Below are 12,979 nucleotides of genomic sequence, written 5' to 3' on the forward strand. Positions count from 1 at the left end.
CACAAAAACTTCATTTTAAAAAGTATTTGTATACTGCATTACGGAAGTATTTTCACACTATTCTGAAGAATGTCTCCACTTTGTTTCATGTGGTCATTTTCTATCTATGTTTGCTCTGTCTTGGCCTGTGCCCGATGTGAAGTCCCGCTTTTAAGTCCTGTTACGCACCGGGCTGCCTCACAGCCTTGACTGTGCCAGCCCAGGCCGGCCAATCACACCTTCTGAAGCCGGGCCAGCCTTCCAGAGCAGTCCTTTGGGTCGAGGAGTGCAGGGCAAGCTGTGGATTGTAAGCAGCGGCCACACAGGACACAGCGGCGCCAGCCGGGGAGAGGGCAGAGCCGGCCACCTGACCGCCTTCCCGCGTGCCCACCCCATCCCCGCTTCTCTCTGCCTTCAAACTCCCTCAAACCTATTTAAGAAAAAGCCCCTTCTCCCCAGCGTGCCTCCGCTCTCAGCTGCCCTGCCCTCCTTCCCCTCACGGGAGCAGCCCGCCCTGTGGTCTGACTCCAGGGACTCCCGAGGGCCATGTCCAGGGCCCTTCGCAGCTTCATCCGACCCCGCTTTGACTTAGCACAGACTCACTGCGCAGGGGTTTGTGCCCCGGGTTCAGTGGTAACCAAAGCCTGTCTGCTCCCGCCTGGCGGAGCTCACGAGCCAGGGGAGGTGACAGATTATTAACAAAGCAGATGGGCGCTGAAAGGAGCAGGCCGCTGGGAGTGGCCAGAGGCTGTGGAGGTCTTTGTTTCTGCCTTGTTCAGACCATCCTTCCTGAAACGCCTCCACCCCCGGCTCCACGACACCCTGCAGGGCCCCCTCCCCTCCTGTCCCAGCCTCCTGGCTGGGTGACGTCCTCCCGGTCCATGTGGGCTCTCACTCCACCTCGATTCCACGGCCTCTCGTAGCCACCTTCATCCTTGATGTCGTGCGGGACCCCAAACTATGTGTGGAGGAGGCGTGGGGACCCCAGGGCGCTGTGCTGCTAAACCAGGAGCCTTGCGTCTATCGGCGGAGACCTCCTGCATCTCTCCTAGGACTGAGCCTGGCAGGGAGAGGACGCGCTTTGTCCAGAATCGAGCATCGTGTCACCTCGCTGGCCCCCACAGGACTAAATGATCCTGCGCGTGTGGATATCTCTGCCACTCTCTCAGTTTGTTTTGACTAAAGCACTGAAGGGATTAGTTCTGAATTCTAAACCGGCAGAAAGTATAATACCTAAATAAGATCAGCAGTATTCCCACCGGATCAACTGGTGATGAGACAGGCGTTCTCACTCGGTGCTCCCATCCCCGCTCGTCACTTCCGTGTCCCAGCGTTTAGAGATGGTGAAGGTGACCAAAGGTGTGGAGTCTCCCTTCTGCCGCATTTCTGTTGGGAGTTTGCCAAACAGGACCTGCTAATATCCAAAGGGATGTATTCTCCAGTAAAACCGCGTTTGAACTTGAACAAGGATTCAGCGTTTAGTCATCTAGTGACCTTCACATAGAGTCACGGGCTCCCCGCTCCGCCATGCGCTGCTGGGGGCACCTCCAGCTGCATTCTCAGAAGTACATAGGAGTCGTCCCATTTGGGGGCAGCTTAATATGCTCATTGCTGTTTAGGTGTTTTTGGAAAATAAGTTCATTGGTTTCTTCAGCAAACATTATTATGAGCTAAATGTGTAAGGTACTAAAGACACAATGACAAAAAAAATAAAGACATGGTCTCTGCCCCCAAGAGACTTGTGGTGTAAACACCAATGGGAACTCTGAAGAATGATGTGTGTTACAATGGAAGTGGCTTGCATATAATGGGGTACCCGAGAAGAGGTCGCTTGAAAGATGAGCAGGTGTTGGACTGGGGAGGTGCTGGGGAGGTGGAGGATACCGGGACTGAACCAAGGCAAACACGTGTGGGATTGATCGGCACGGTGGGGAGTACAAAGAGTTCAGGAGGGATGTGTCAGACCTAGGGGTCAGAGCAGGTGGTTTTCAGTGCGAGGCAGTGGGCGGATCACAGCAGGCTGTACATGCTTTAGCTTTTTAAAAGTTGCAGTAAAATGCACATAACACAAAATTTACCATCTCAACCATTTTTAAGTGTACCAGTTCAGCGGTATGAAGTACATTCACACCGTTGTGCTATGTGCTCTAAGTTTTTAATGGGGCTTTGAAATCCTCCAGGCCTAACTTTTTTAAGCTTAATTGTTTTTTAATTTGTGACACTACAGTGGAATATAAAAATAATATATATATATAACTATGTATATATAATATGTATGTATATATGTACATTTAACATACATGTTTTATAATACATATGTATTATATGTATAACGTATATGTGTAGTTTAAATAAGTGTGTATAATGTGTAGTCACCGTGTATCCCAGATTGTACGCCACCATGTAACCACCATCCAGATGAAGGAATAGAATATTAACAGTATCTTAGACCAGGGAGCTACACTTTTTCTGTGAAGGGCAAGACAGTAAATATTTTCGGCATTGTGGGTCACAGGGCTCTGTTGGGACTCTCAGACGTCTTACTTTCTTCCCCTCCACTAGATGTGTAGCAGTAGCTCGTTGCTGCTTTAATTAGCATTTGTTGTTTACTAATGAAATTGGGCATTTTTTCATTTGCTTATTCATTAGTCAGTTTTCTTTATCTGCAAAGTGCTTGCTTGAGACTTTTTTACAGTTTTCACACTGGTTTGTCTGTCTTTCTTTCCTTGGTCAGTGGGAACGCTTACTTTGGTTTGGCCAGTAGACTTTTGTATGTGGTAAGTGATGCAGATATCTTCTCTCAGTTTGTGTTCAGTCTTCACCCTTTAAAAAAAAAATTTAATTTAATTTTTCTTCCAGTTTATTGAGATATAATTGACATACAGCACCATACAAGTTTAAGGTGTATGGCATAATGATTTGACTTACGTATACTGTGAAATGATTATCACAATAAGTTTAGTGAATGTCTATCATCTCATATAAATATGAAATTAAAGAAATAGAAAAAAATGTTGTGTGTGATGAGAATTCTTAGGTTTTACTCTCTTAACTTTCGTATATAACATACAGATGTGTTATATATTATATATATGTTATACATACAACTGTGTTCATTATATTCAGCTGTACTCATGGTATTTATCATGTTGAACATTACATCCCTAGTACTTATTTATCTTAGAACCGGACGTTTGTAGTACCTGTTGACCACCTTCATCCAATTCCCCCTCCCCGCACCCCTTGCTTTTGGTAATCACAAATCTGATCTCTTTTTCTGTGAATTGTTTGTATGCTTGTTTGTTTGTTTTTAGAGTATAATTGACTGAAACATTATGTTCGTTCCTGTTACACAACATAGTGATTTTTCTTTTGTTCATTTCAAAATGATCACCAGGATAAGTCTAGTTATTATGTGTCACCACAAAGATACTACTTAGTTATTGACTGTATTCCCCACACTGTAGCTTTTATACCTGTGACTCATTTATTTTGCAACTGGAAGTTTGTACCGCTTAATTGCCCTCACCTATTTCTTTCCTCCTCCCAGCCCCCTCTTCTCTGGTAACCACCTGTTTGTTCTTTGCATCTATAACTCTGTTTCTGTTTTTTTCTGTTTGTTCATTTGTTGTATTTTTTAGATGCTGCATAGAAGTGAAGCCATACAGTATCTGTCTGTCCCTGTCTGACTTCTTTCATTTGGCATAATGCTTCTAGGTCCATGCATGTTGTCACAAATGGCAAGATTTCATTCTTTTTTATGGCTGAGTAATATTCCATTGTATATATGTGTATATACCACATCTTCTTTATCCATTCATCTATCAGTGGATACTTAAGTTGCTTCCATATCTTGGCTATTGTACATTATGCTGCAACTCCAGTTTTTAATGAAGTTGTTTGGTTTTTTGGTGTTGAGTTCTATGAGTTCTTTGTATATTTTGGATTAACCCCTTATAAGAATATATCATTTGCAGATATCGTCTCCAATTCAGTAAGTGGCTTTTTGTTTTCTTGATAGTTTCCTTTGCTGTGTGCAAAGGCTTTTGAGTTTGATGTAGTCCCATTTGTTTATTTTTGCTTTTGTTCCCCTTGCCTGAGGAGACGTATCCAAAAAAACACTACTACGATGGATGCCAGAGTACTGCCTATGTTTTCTTCTGGAAGTTTTATGGTTTCAGGTCTTACAACTGATTAAATAGACTTTAATCTATTTTGCATTTATTCTGTGCATGGTGTGAGAGAGTACTCCAGTTTGAGTCTTTTGCATGTAGCTGTCCAGTTTTCCCAACACCATTTATTGATAAGGCTATCTTTTTCCAATGGTATATTCTTGCCTCCTTTGTCATAGATTAATTGCCCATATAAGTGTGGGTTCATGTCTGGGCTCTCTATTCTGTTCCATTGATCTATGTGTCTGTTTTTGTGCCAGTAGGATACTGTTTTTATGATAGTAGCTTTGTAGTTTAGTTTGAAATCAGTTAGTGTGATACCTCCAGTTTTGTTCTTCTTTCTCAATACTGTTTTGGTTATTTGGAGTCTTTTGTGTTTCCATACAAATTTTTGAATTATTTGTTCTAGTTCTGTGAAAAATGCCAGCAGTATTTTGATAGGGATTGCATTGAATCTGTAGATTACCTTGGATAGTGTGGTCATTTTAACAATATTAATTCTTCCAACTTATGAACATGGTATATCTTTCCATCTGTTTGTGTCATCTTCAATTTCTTTCATCAGTATCTTATAGTTTTCAGAATACGGGTCTTTTACCTCCTTAGTTAGATTTATTCCTAGATATATTATTCTTTTTGATATGATTTTCTTAATTTCTCTTTCTCATAGTTTATTATCAGTGTATAGAAATGCAACAGATTTCTATATATTAGTTTTGTATCCTGCAACTTTACCAAATTCATCAATGAGCTCTAATAGTTTTTTGGTGGCATCTTTAGGATTTTTTATGTATAGTATCATGTCACCTTTAAACAGTGACAGTTTTACTTCTTTCTTTCCAATTTAGATTCCTTTTCATTCTCTTTCTTGTCTGATTGCTGTGGCTAGGCCTTCCAGTACTATGTTGAATAAACTGGTGAGAGTGGATATCCTTGTCTTGTTCCTGATCTTAGAGGAAATGCTTTCAGCTTTTCACCATTGAGTGTGATGTTAACTGTGGACTTATCATATATGGCCTTTATTATGTTGAGGTATGTTCCCTCTATACCCACTTTGTTGAGAGTTTTTATCATAAATGGGTGTTGAATTTTGTCAAAAGCTTTTTCTGCATCAATTGAAATGGCATATGATTTTTGTTTTTCAATTTGTTAATGTGGTGTATCACATTCATTGATTTGCAGATACTGAACCATCCTTGCATCCTTGGGAGAAATCCCACTTGATCATGGTGTATGATCTTTTTAATGTATTGTTGAATTTGGCTTGCTAATATTTTGTTGAGGATTTTTGCATATATGTTCATCAGTGATAGTGGCCTATAATTTTCTTTTTTTGTGATATCTTTGTCTGGTTTTGGCATCAGGGTGGTGCTGACCTCATAGAATGCGTTCATAAGCATTCCTTCTTCTGCAATTTCTTGGAAATATTGAGAAAGATTGACAACTCTTCTCTAAATCTTTGGTAAAATTCACCTGTGAAGCCGTCTGCCCCTGGACTTTTGTTTTTTGGGAGTTCTTTTATTACTGATTCAACTTCATTACTGGTAATTGGTCTGTTCATATTTTCTATTTCTTCCCAGTTCAGTCTTGGGAGATTGTACATTTCTAGGAATTTGTCCACTTCTCCTAGGTTGTCGATATTATTGGCATTAATTGTTCATAGTAATCTCTTATGATCCTTTGTGTTTCTGTAGTGACGGTTGTAACTTCTCCTTTTTTATTTCTGACTTTATTGGTTTAGGCCCTCTCTCTTTTTCTCTTGATGAGTCTGGCTAAAGGTTTATCAATTGTGTTTATCTTTTCAAAGAACCAGCTCTTAGTTCCATTAATCTTTTCTATTGTTTTTTTAAGTCTGTATTTTATTTATTTCTGCTCTGGTCTTTATGATTTCTTTTCTTCTACTAACTTTGGGTTTTGCTCTTCTTTTTCTAGTTCCTTTAGGTGTAAGGTTGTGTTATTTATTTGAGATTTTTCTTTTTTCCCCGAGATAGGCTTGTTTTGCTATAAACTTCCCTCTTGGAACTGCTTTTGCTGTGTCCCATAGACTTTGGGTCCTTGTATTTCCATTTTCTTTTGTCTTCAGGTATTTTTTAATTTCTTCTTTAATTGCTTCAGTGATCCATCGGTTGTTTAGTAGCATAGTGTTTAGTCTCCACATGTTTGTGATTTTTGCAATTTGTTTCTTACAGTTGATGTTTAGTCTCATAGTGCTGTGGTCAAAAACAAAGCTTGATATGATTTTAGTTTTCTTAAATTTACTGAGACTTGTTTTGTGTCCTGTCATGTGATCTGGAGAACATTCCATGTCCACTTGAAAAGAGTGTGTATTCTGCTGCTTTTTGATTCTCTATATATATCAGTTAGGTCCGTCTGATCTAATGTGTCATTTAAACCAATGTTTCCTTATTCATTTTCTGTCTGGATGATCTGTCCATTGATGTCAGTGGGATATTAAAGTCCCCTAATATTATTGTGTTACTGTCTATTTCACCCTTTTTGTCTGTTAATATTTGCTTTATGTATCTATGTAGGTGCTTCTGTATTGGGTGCATATATAGTTAGAAGTGTTATATCTTTTCTTTAGATAGATCTCTTGATCATTACGTAATGTCCTTCTTTGTCTCTTGTTACAGTCTTTAAAGTCTATTTTGTCTGATATAAGTATTGCTACCCTTGGTTTCTTTTCATTTTCATTTGCATGGAATATCTTTTTCCATCCCCTCACTTTCAGTGTGTGTGTGTCTTTAGAGGTGAAGTGAGTCTCTTGTAGACAGCATATATATGGGTCTTGTTTATGCATCCATTCAGCCACTCTGTGTTTTTTGGTGGAGCATTTAGTCTATTCACATTTAATATAAATACTGATAGGTATGTACTTATTGCCATTTTGTTAATTGTTTTGGGATCGTTTTTATAGTTCTTTTTGTTCCTTTCTTCTTCTTTTGCTCTCTTCCATTGTGGTTTGATGACTATCTCTAGTGTTACGTTTGGATTCCTTTTTTTTTTTTTCTGTGTGTCTGTTATAGATCTTTTGTTTGTTGTTATTGTGAAGGTTATATAGCAATCTATCTATACATGTGATTATTTTAAGTTGCTAGGCTCTTAAGTTCAAATGTATTTTAACAATCCTGGCATTTTTACCCCACACACACACTCGCTGTTTTTGACATCTTATTTTACATCATTTTGTTTTGTGTATCCCTTAACTACTTTTTGTAGATATAGATGATTTTACTACTTTTGTCTTTTAACCTTCCTACTAGCTTTACATGTGGTTGATTTACTGCCTTTACTGTATATTTGCCTTTACCAATGAGCTTTTTTCTTTCATAATTTTCATGTTTCTAGTTGTGGCCTTTTTCTTTTTCACTTAGGGAAGTCCCTTTAACATTTCTTGTAAAGCTCGTTTGGTGGTGCTGAACTCTTTTAACTTTTGCTTGTCTGTAAAATGTTTTTGATCTCTCCGTCAAGTCTGAATGAAAGCTTTGCTGGGTAGAGTATTCTTGGTTGTAGGTTTTCCCTTTTCATCACTTTAAACATATTGTGCCACTCCCTTCTATCTAGCCTGCAGAGTTTCTGCTGAAAAATTAGCTGATGGCCTTATGGGAATTCCTTGTATGTAGCTTGTTGCTTTTTCCTTGCTGCTTTTAATATTCTTTCTTTATCTTTAATTGTTGCCATTTTAATTACAATGTGTTTTGCTTTGATCCTCTTTGCGTTGATCCTGTTTGGTACTCTCTGTGATTCCTGTACCTGGATGTCTGTTTCCTTTCCCAGGTTAGGGAAGTTTTCAGCTATTATGTCTTCAAATATGTTCTCTGCCCCTTTCTCTGTCTCTTCTCCTTATGGGATTCCTATAATGCAAATGTTATTACATTGATGTTGTCCCAGGGGTCTCTTAAACTGTCCCCATTTCTTTTTATTCTTTTTTTCTGTTCTGTTTCAGTGATTTCCACTACTCTGTCTTCCAGCTCACTGATCTGTTCCTCTGTATCATCTAATATGTTGATTCCTTTTAGTGTGTTTTTTATTTATGTTATATTTTATTCCTTTTAGTGTGTGTTAATTATTGTATTCTTCAGCTCTCTTTTGTTCTTCTTTATATCTTCTAACCCTGTTAAACTTCTCACTGTGTTTATCCATTCTTCTCCTGATTTCTTTGAGCTTCTTTACAATCATCGTTTCAAACTCTATTGGGTAGGTTGCCTATCTCCACTTTACTTAGTTCTCCTGGGGTTTTATCGTGTTCCTTCATTTGGAATATATTCCTCTGTTGCCTTATCTTGTCTAATTTGCTGCTTTTATTTCTATGTATTTGGTAAGTTGGTTATGTTTCCTGACCTTTTGTAGGAGACATCCTGTGCATCCCAGCAGCACACTCCCCTCTGGTCACCAGGGCTATATGCTCTAGGGGTGCCACCTATGTGGGCTGTGTGGCTCCTCCTGTTGTGTCAGGCTGACTGCTGTGGGTGGTCTGGTGGGCATGGCTGGCCCACAGTCCGGTTGGTTGCCAGGCTCTGCCTTGTGCAGAGGCCACTGGCTGCTGGTGGGCGGGGCCAGGTCATGAGACTTCTGACTACAGGGCCCCAGGGGGTCCCAGGGCTAGTGCTGGCCCACTGGTAGGCAAAGCCAGGTTCTGGGGTGGGTGGTTGCAGGGCTGGGTGTCCTGGATCTAGTGTCAGCCTGCTGGTAGGAAGGGCTAATACCTGACACAGCTGGCTGCAGGGTCTGGCGTGTCCTAAAGCTGCTGTTGGCCCACTGGTGGTTGGGGCTGGATCCTGGGGCAGCTCTCTGTGGGGTCCAAGGTGTCTTGCAGCTGGTTTCAGCCCACCTAGTGGGTGGGGCTAGATCCCAGGGTGGCTGTCTGAAGAGCTGTGGTGGTCCTGGGGCTGGTGGGTGGGGTCAGGAACCAGGGGGTCCAGGGGCTTTTGCTCACCCACTGGTGGGTAAGGCTGGTCCTGGGGCTAGTGCTAGCTCACTGGTGGGTGGAGCCAGGTCTCAGGATCTCTGGCTTCAAGGCCCTGGGGGTCCTGGAGTGGATGTTTCAGCCTGCTGGTGGTCAGGGCCAGGGCCCTGGGGGTCCTGGGGCTGATGCCTATCCACTCATGGTGAGGCTGGTCCCAGAGCTCATGCCAGTACACTGGTATGTGGGGATGAGTCCTGGACCCTGTGGTGGGCTCAGGGTGTCTTAAGGCAGCAGGCCTGCTGGTGAGAGGGACTGTGTCTCTGCCCAGCTGCTTGCTTGTCCTGAGACGTCCCAGTACTGGTGCTGACAGGCTGGTGGGCAGGCCAGGTTCCAGCATTAATAAGATAGAGGGAGGATTCCAGAATGCCGTTTGCCAACCCCAGTGTCCACGTGGTAGAACGAGCTTCCCCAAAATGGTTGCCACCAGTGTCTGTGTCCCCAGGGCAAGCCCCAGGTGCCTTCTGTTTCTCTAAGAGGCTTTCCAAGATCAGCAGGTGGGTCTGACACAGACTCCTTTCAAATTACTGTTTCTACCCTGGGGCCCGGAGCATGTGAGATTTTGTGTGCACTCTTTAGGAGTGGAGTTTCTATTTCTCACAGCCCTCTGGTACTCCCGAGAGTAAGCCCTGCTGGCCTTCAAAGCCAAATGTTCTGGGGACTCATCTTCCCAGCGCAGGAACCCCAGGCTGGGGAGCCCAATGTGGGGCACAGACCCCTTGCTTCTTGGGGAGAACCTCTGCAATGGTAATTATCCTCCCATTTGTGGGTTGCCAGGGGTATGGGTCTTGACTATACCATGACTCTGTGGTCTCATTGTGGTTCCTTCTTTATATTGGTAGTTGTAGAAGCTCTTTTCTGCTAGTCTTCTGGTTTTTCTCATCAATAGTTTCTCTGTTAATAGCTGTAATTTTGGTGTGTCCATGGGAGGAGGTGAGCTGGGTCTTCCTAACTCCACCATCATGGCCACACCCTCTCCTGTTTTCACCCTCTTTATGTGATACCTTTTGATAAATATAAGTTCTTCGTTTAACGTAGTCACATTTTTAACTACTCCCTAAAGTTCTTGTTGAAGAAACCCCGCCCTGAAGTCATGGAGATATTCTCCTGCGATCTCCCTAGCAGCTTCACAGCCTCACCTTTCACATTCAGGTCTTGACATCAGCACTGGAAGTGTCATGTGTCTTGGTGTGGGGATCCAGTTCCATCTTCTGTGTGGAGATCAGCTGTCCTGGCACCACTCATTGCAAAGTCCACCTTCTCCCCCACTGATCTGCAGTATCACCACTGTCCTGCGTCAATGCCCATGGGTGTTTCTGGGCTCCTTCTGGTTCATTGGTCAGTTTGTCTATCTTGGCACCAATACCACACCTTTAGAGTCCCCATAACTTAGTAAGGCATCTTAGTTAGCTGGTCGGCAAGTCCTGCCTCCTTGTTCTCTGAGAGTTTTTGAATCAGTTCGTCAAGTTCCACAAAGAAAAAAAAAACTATTGGGATGTTTGGCAAGAAATGACATCTCTACTACATGGAGCCTTCCAATTAATGAACACATTGTATTGCCATTTATTTTGATCTTTTTAAATATCTTTCAAAAAAGTTTTAGACATTGCTGTGTAGAAGTCTTACAATCATTTATAAGATTTATTCCTGAAACTTTCTATTTTTGATGCTACTGTAAATGTTATTTTTTTAATTCATTTTCCATGTCTGAAATATAAAAATGTGGATGATTTTACATATTGATATAGAATCCAGATTTCTTGCCAAAGCCTCTTAGTGTAATAATTTATTTATGGATTCCTTGTATTCTTATATATACGGTCATGTCATTTGTGAATAAATGACAATTGTATTTCTCCCTGCCCTGTTGTTACACCTTTTAACAATTTTAACTTGCCTAACTACACTGGCGGGCATCTCCAGTACAATGATGAATAGAGGGCGATAGAGATATTCTTGCCTGGTTCCTGATCTTACAGGGAATGTTTCGTGGTTTCACCGTTAGGTATGATACTCGCAGAGGACTTGGGAGATGGACCCACTGTGTCTCCCTCACAGTGTATTAGAAGGAGGAGCGAATGAGCTATTGTTTGGAAACAATTTAAGACAGAGCAGAGCGCCCTGTGCTACCTGCTCTTCTAGTCTGTGGTGACAAATCCCCAGATGCCTTTTGCACCCCTCGGGGATATTACAATGGTACCGTACCATCTTGTCACAACAACCGGAGTCTCACGTCCCTCATTTCCCCTCTGACAGCCAGCCAGGCAGCCAAATTCGCTGCATCGTGGAGATGACAACCTCAAGCAGTGTGGGCTACGCCTCATTTCCCAGGCTCTGGTTGACTCTTATTTCTAATAGTGTTTGATCCCAAGTTGTTGGTCAGAGAAGAATCCAAGCCACACACCTGAGACCACTCATTACCCAGAAATAAGCCCCTTCTAGGATGTTAACACTTGTTCGTGTTTTGCTCGATCACCTTCTTTAGAGGAATGGGGAGGATATCTAGGACATAGATTAAAAGGTTTTTAAGCAGGAGGCATGGGAGAAAAATGTCTTAGACTGTTCCAGATACTGACTATTGAAAAGCCTGTATACTGTCTGAGCAATTTTGTATGTTACTAAATGCTGCCTTGGAATATTGCAGAATTTTATCGAAACCGACAATGAGGGCAACGGCATTCTTCGACGACGGGATATAAAGAACGCACTGTACAGCTTTGATATTCCCCTCACACCCAGAGAATGTGAGAAGCTTTGGATGAGGTGAGTGGTATCTGAAGACTGGCTTTTCATTCCAGACGGCCAAATTCAGCACCAGGCTTTCGTCACTCCTCAGGGGTCAGGTGGGACCAGGAATGGTTTTCCTATGGTTGTATCTGTCCTGTTCCCCTGTAGAAAGAAGCCTTGGCCAACAGGCTGGCCTTCAGGAACACGAGGAGCCAGGTAAACACTTGTCACCCATATTAAATATTACACTTGAGAGTTTTGCATTTCCAAGGAACCGGGAGTTCAACCACATCCTTTTACTGTTTCAGAGAACTAAGTCCCTCCCCAAAGACTTAACTCTAATACAAGTAGCTCAGCAGACAGATCTGCAATGGGTAAAGGGAAAAGCAGTCTCTCCCCATCACCTAAAGATGGAAATCAATGTTGCACAACAGTTTTATAGATCAGTAATTTGCTGGAAGAAAATCACCAAAGTTTTGGTAACTCGGAGTGGTTTCCCGAGGGTGTCTTAAACTGAAAATAGTACCTAATATTGACTACATTTTTCAAAATGTGCTTTAGATTTAGCTGTTTTTGAACCAGGCCCCCAGTTACAACATTCCCTGTGTAGGTGTTTAAATTTCAAGGTGCACTAACAATGCGGTCCATTTCCCAGTTCCAGATCTGTCTTTGAATTACTTCCTTCTTCATTATATGTTAGCTGCCACTTGCATCCCCCCAGGATCGTACCCCAATATTGCATGCCCTCTCAGAGGCAAGCCCATGGAGCAGTTCATGTAGTATTTCAGCTTTTCATCTGTTCAAAGGGGAAAGCTGTAATGTTGGCCGAGTTTAGAATTAGGTGGGCTGTTTTGTGTCTAATTTAGAAAAGCAACTTGAAGTTCTTACAAAATCCTTGGTTTTTTTTTTTTTTTTTAAGATCAGTTCCAACTCAGGGACAATTTGGTCTCCCTACCCATTTTCTCTTTTGATGGACTAGATGAGTGGGTCCATCTGAGTAATCAGAAGATGGGGTGCAGCGGCCAAATGTGTGGCGCTCTCACCACGTAGACCTTTGGATGATGCGGAGGTGACTGTGATCCTGATGCTCGGGGAGCTGTCGGGGGGCAGGAAGCATTCACCCCAATACCAGGGTGCA

General features: G+C 42.1%; 1 protein-coding gene across 1 annotated transcript in view; it reads left to right on the forward strand.

Moving 5' to 3' along the window:
* Positions 1–12,979, forward strand: part of EFCAB6 (EF-hand calcium binding domain 6) — a 252,788-nt gene that overhangs the window by 175,058 nt on the left and 64,751 nt on the right. Inside the window, exon 22 of the mRNA XM_082420556.1 lies at positions 11,759–11,877. Coding sequence (XP_082276682.1) covers positions 11,759–11,877 — 119 coding nt within the window. The remainder of the gene's footprint in view (positions 1–11,758; positions 11,878–12,979) is intronic.

Source organism: Balaenoptera physalus (genome assembly GCF_965194825.1).
Source record: "Balaenoptera physalus genome assembly, chromosome: 13".
In the NCBI taxonomy this organism is placed as follows: Eukaryota; Metazoa; Chordata; class Mammalia; order Artiodactyla; family Balaenopteridae; genus Balaenoptera; species Balaenoptera physalus.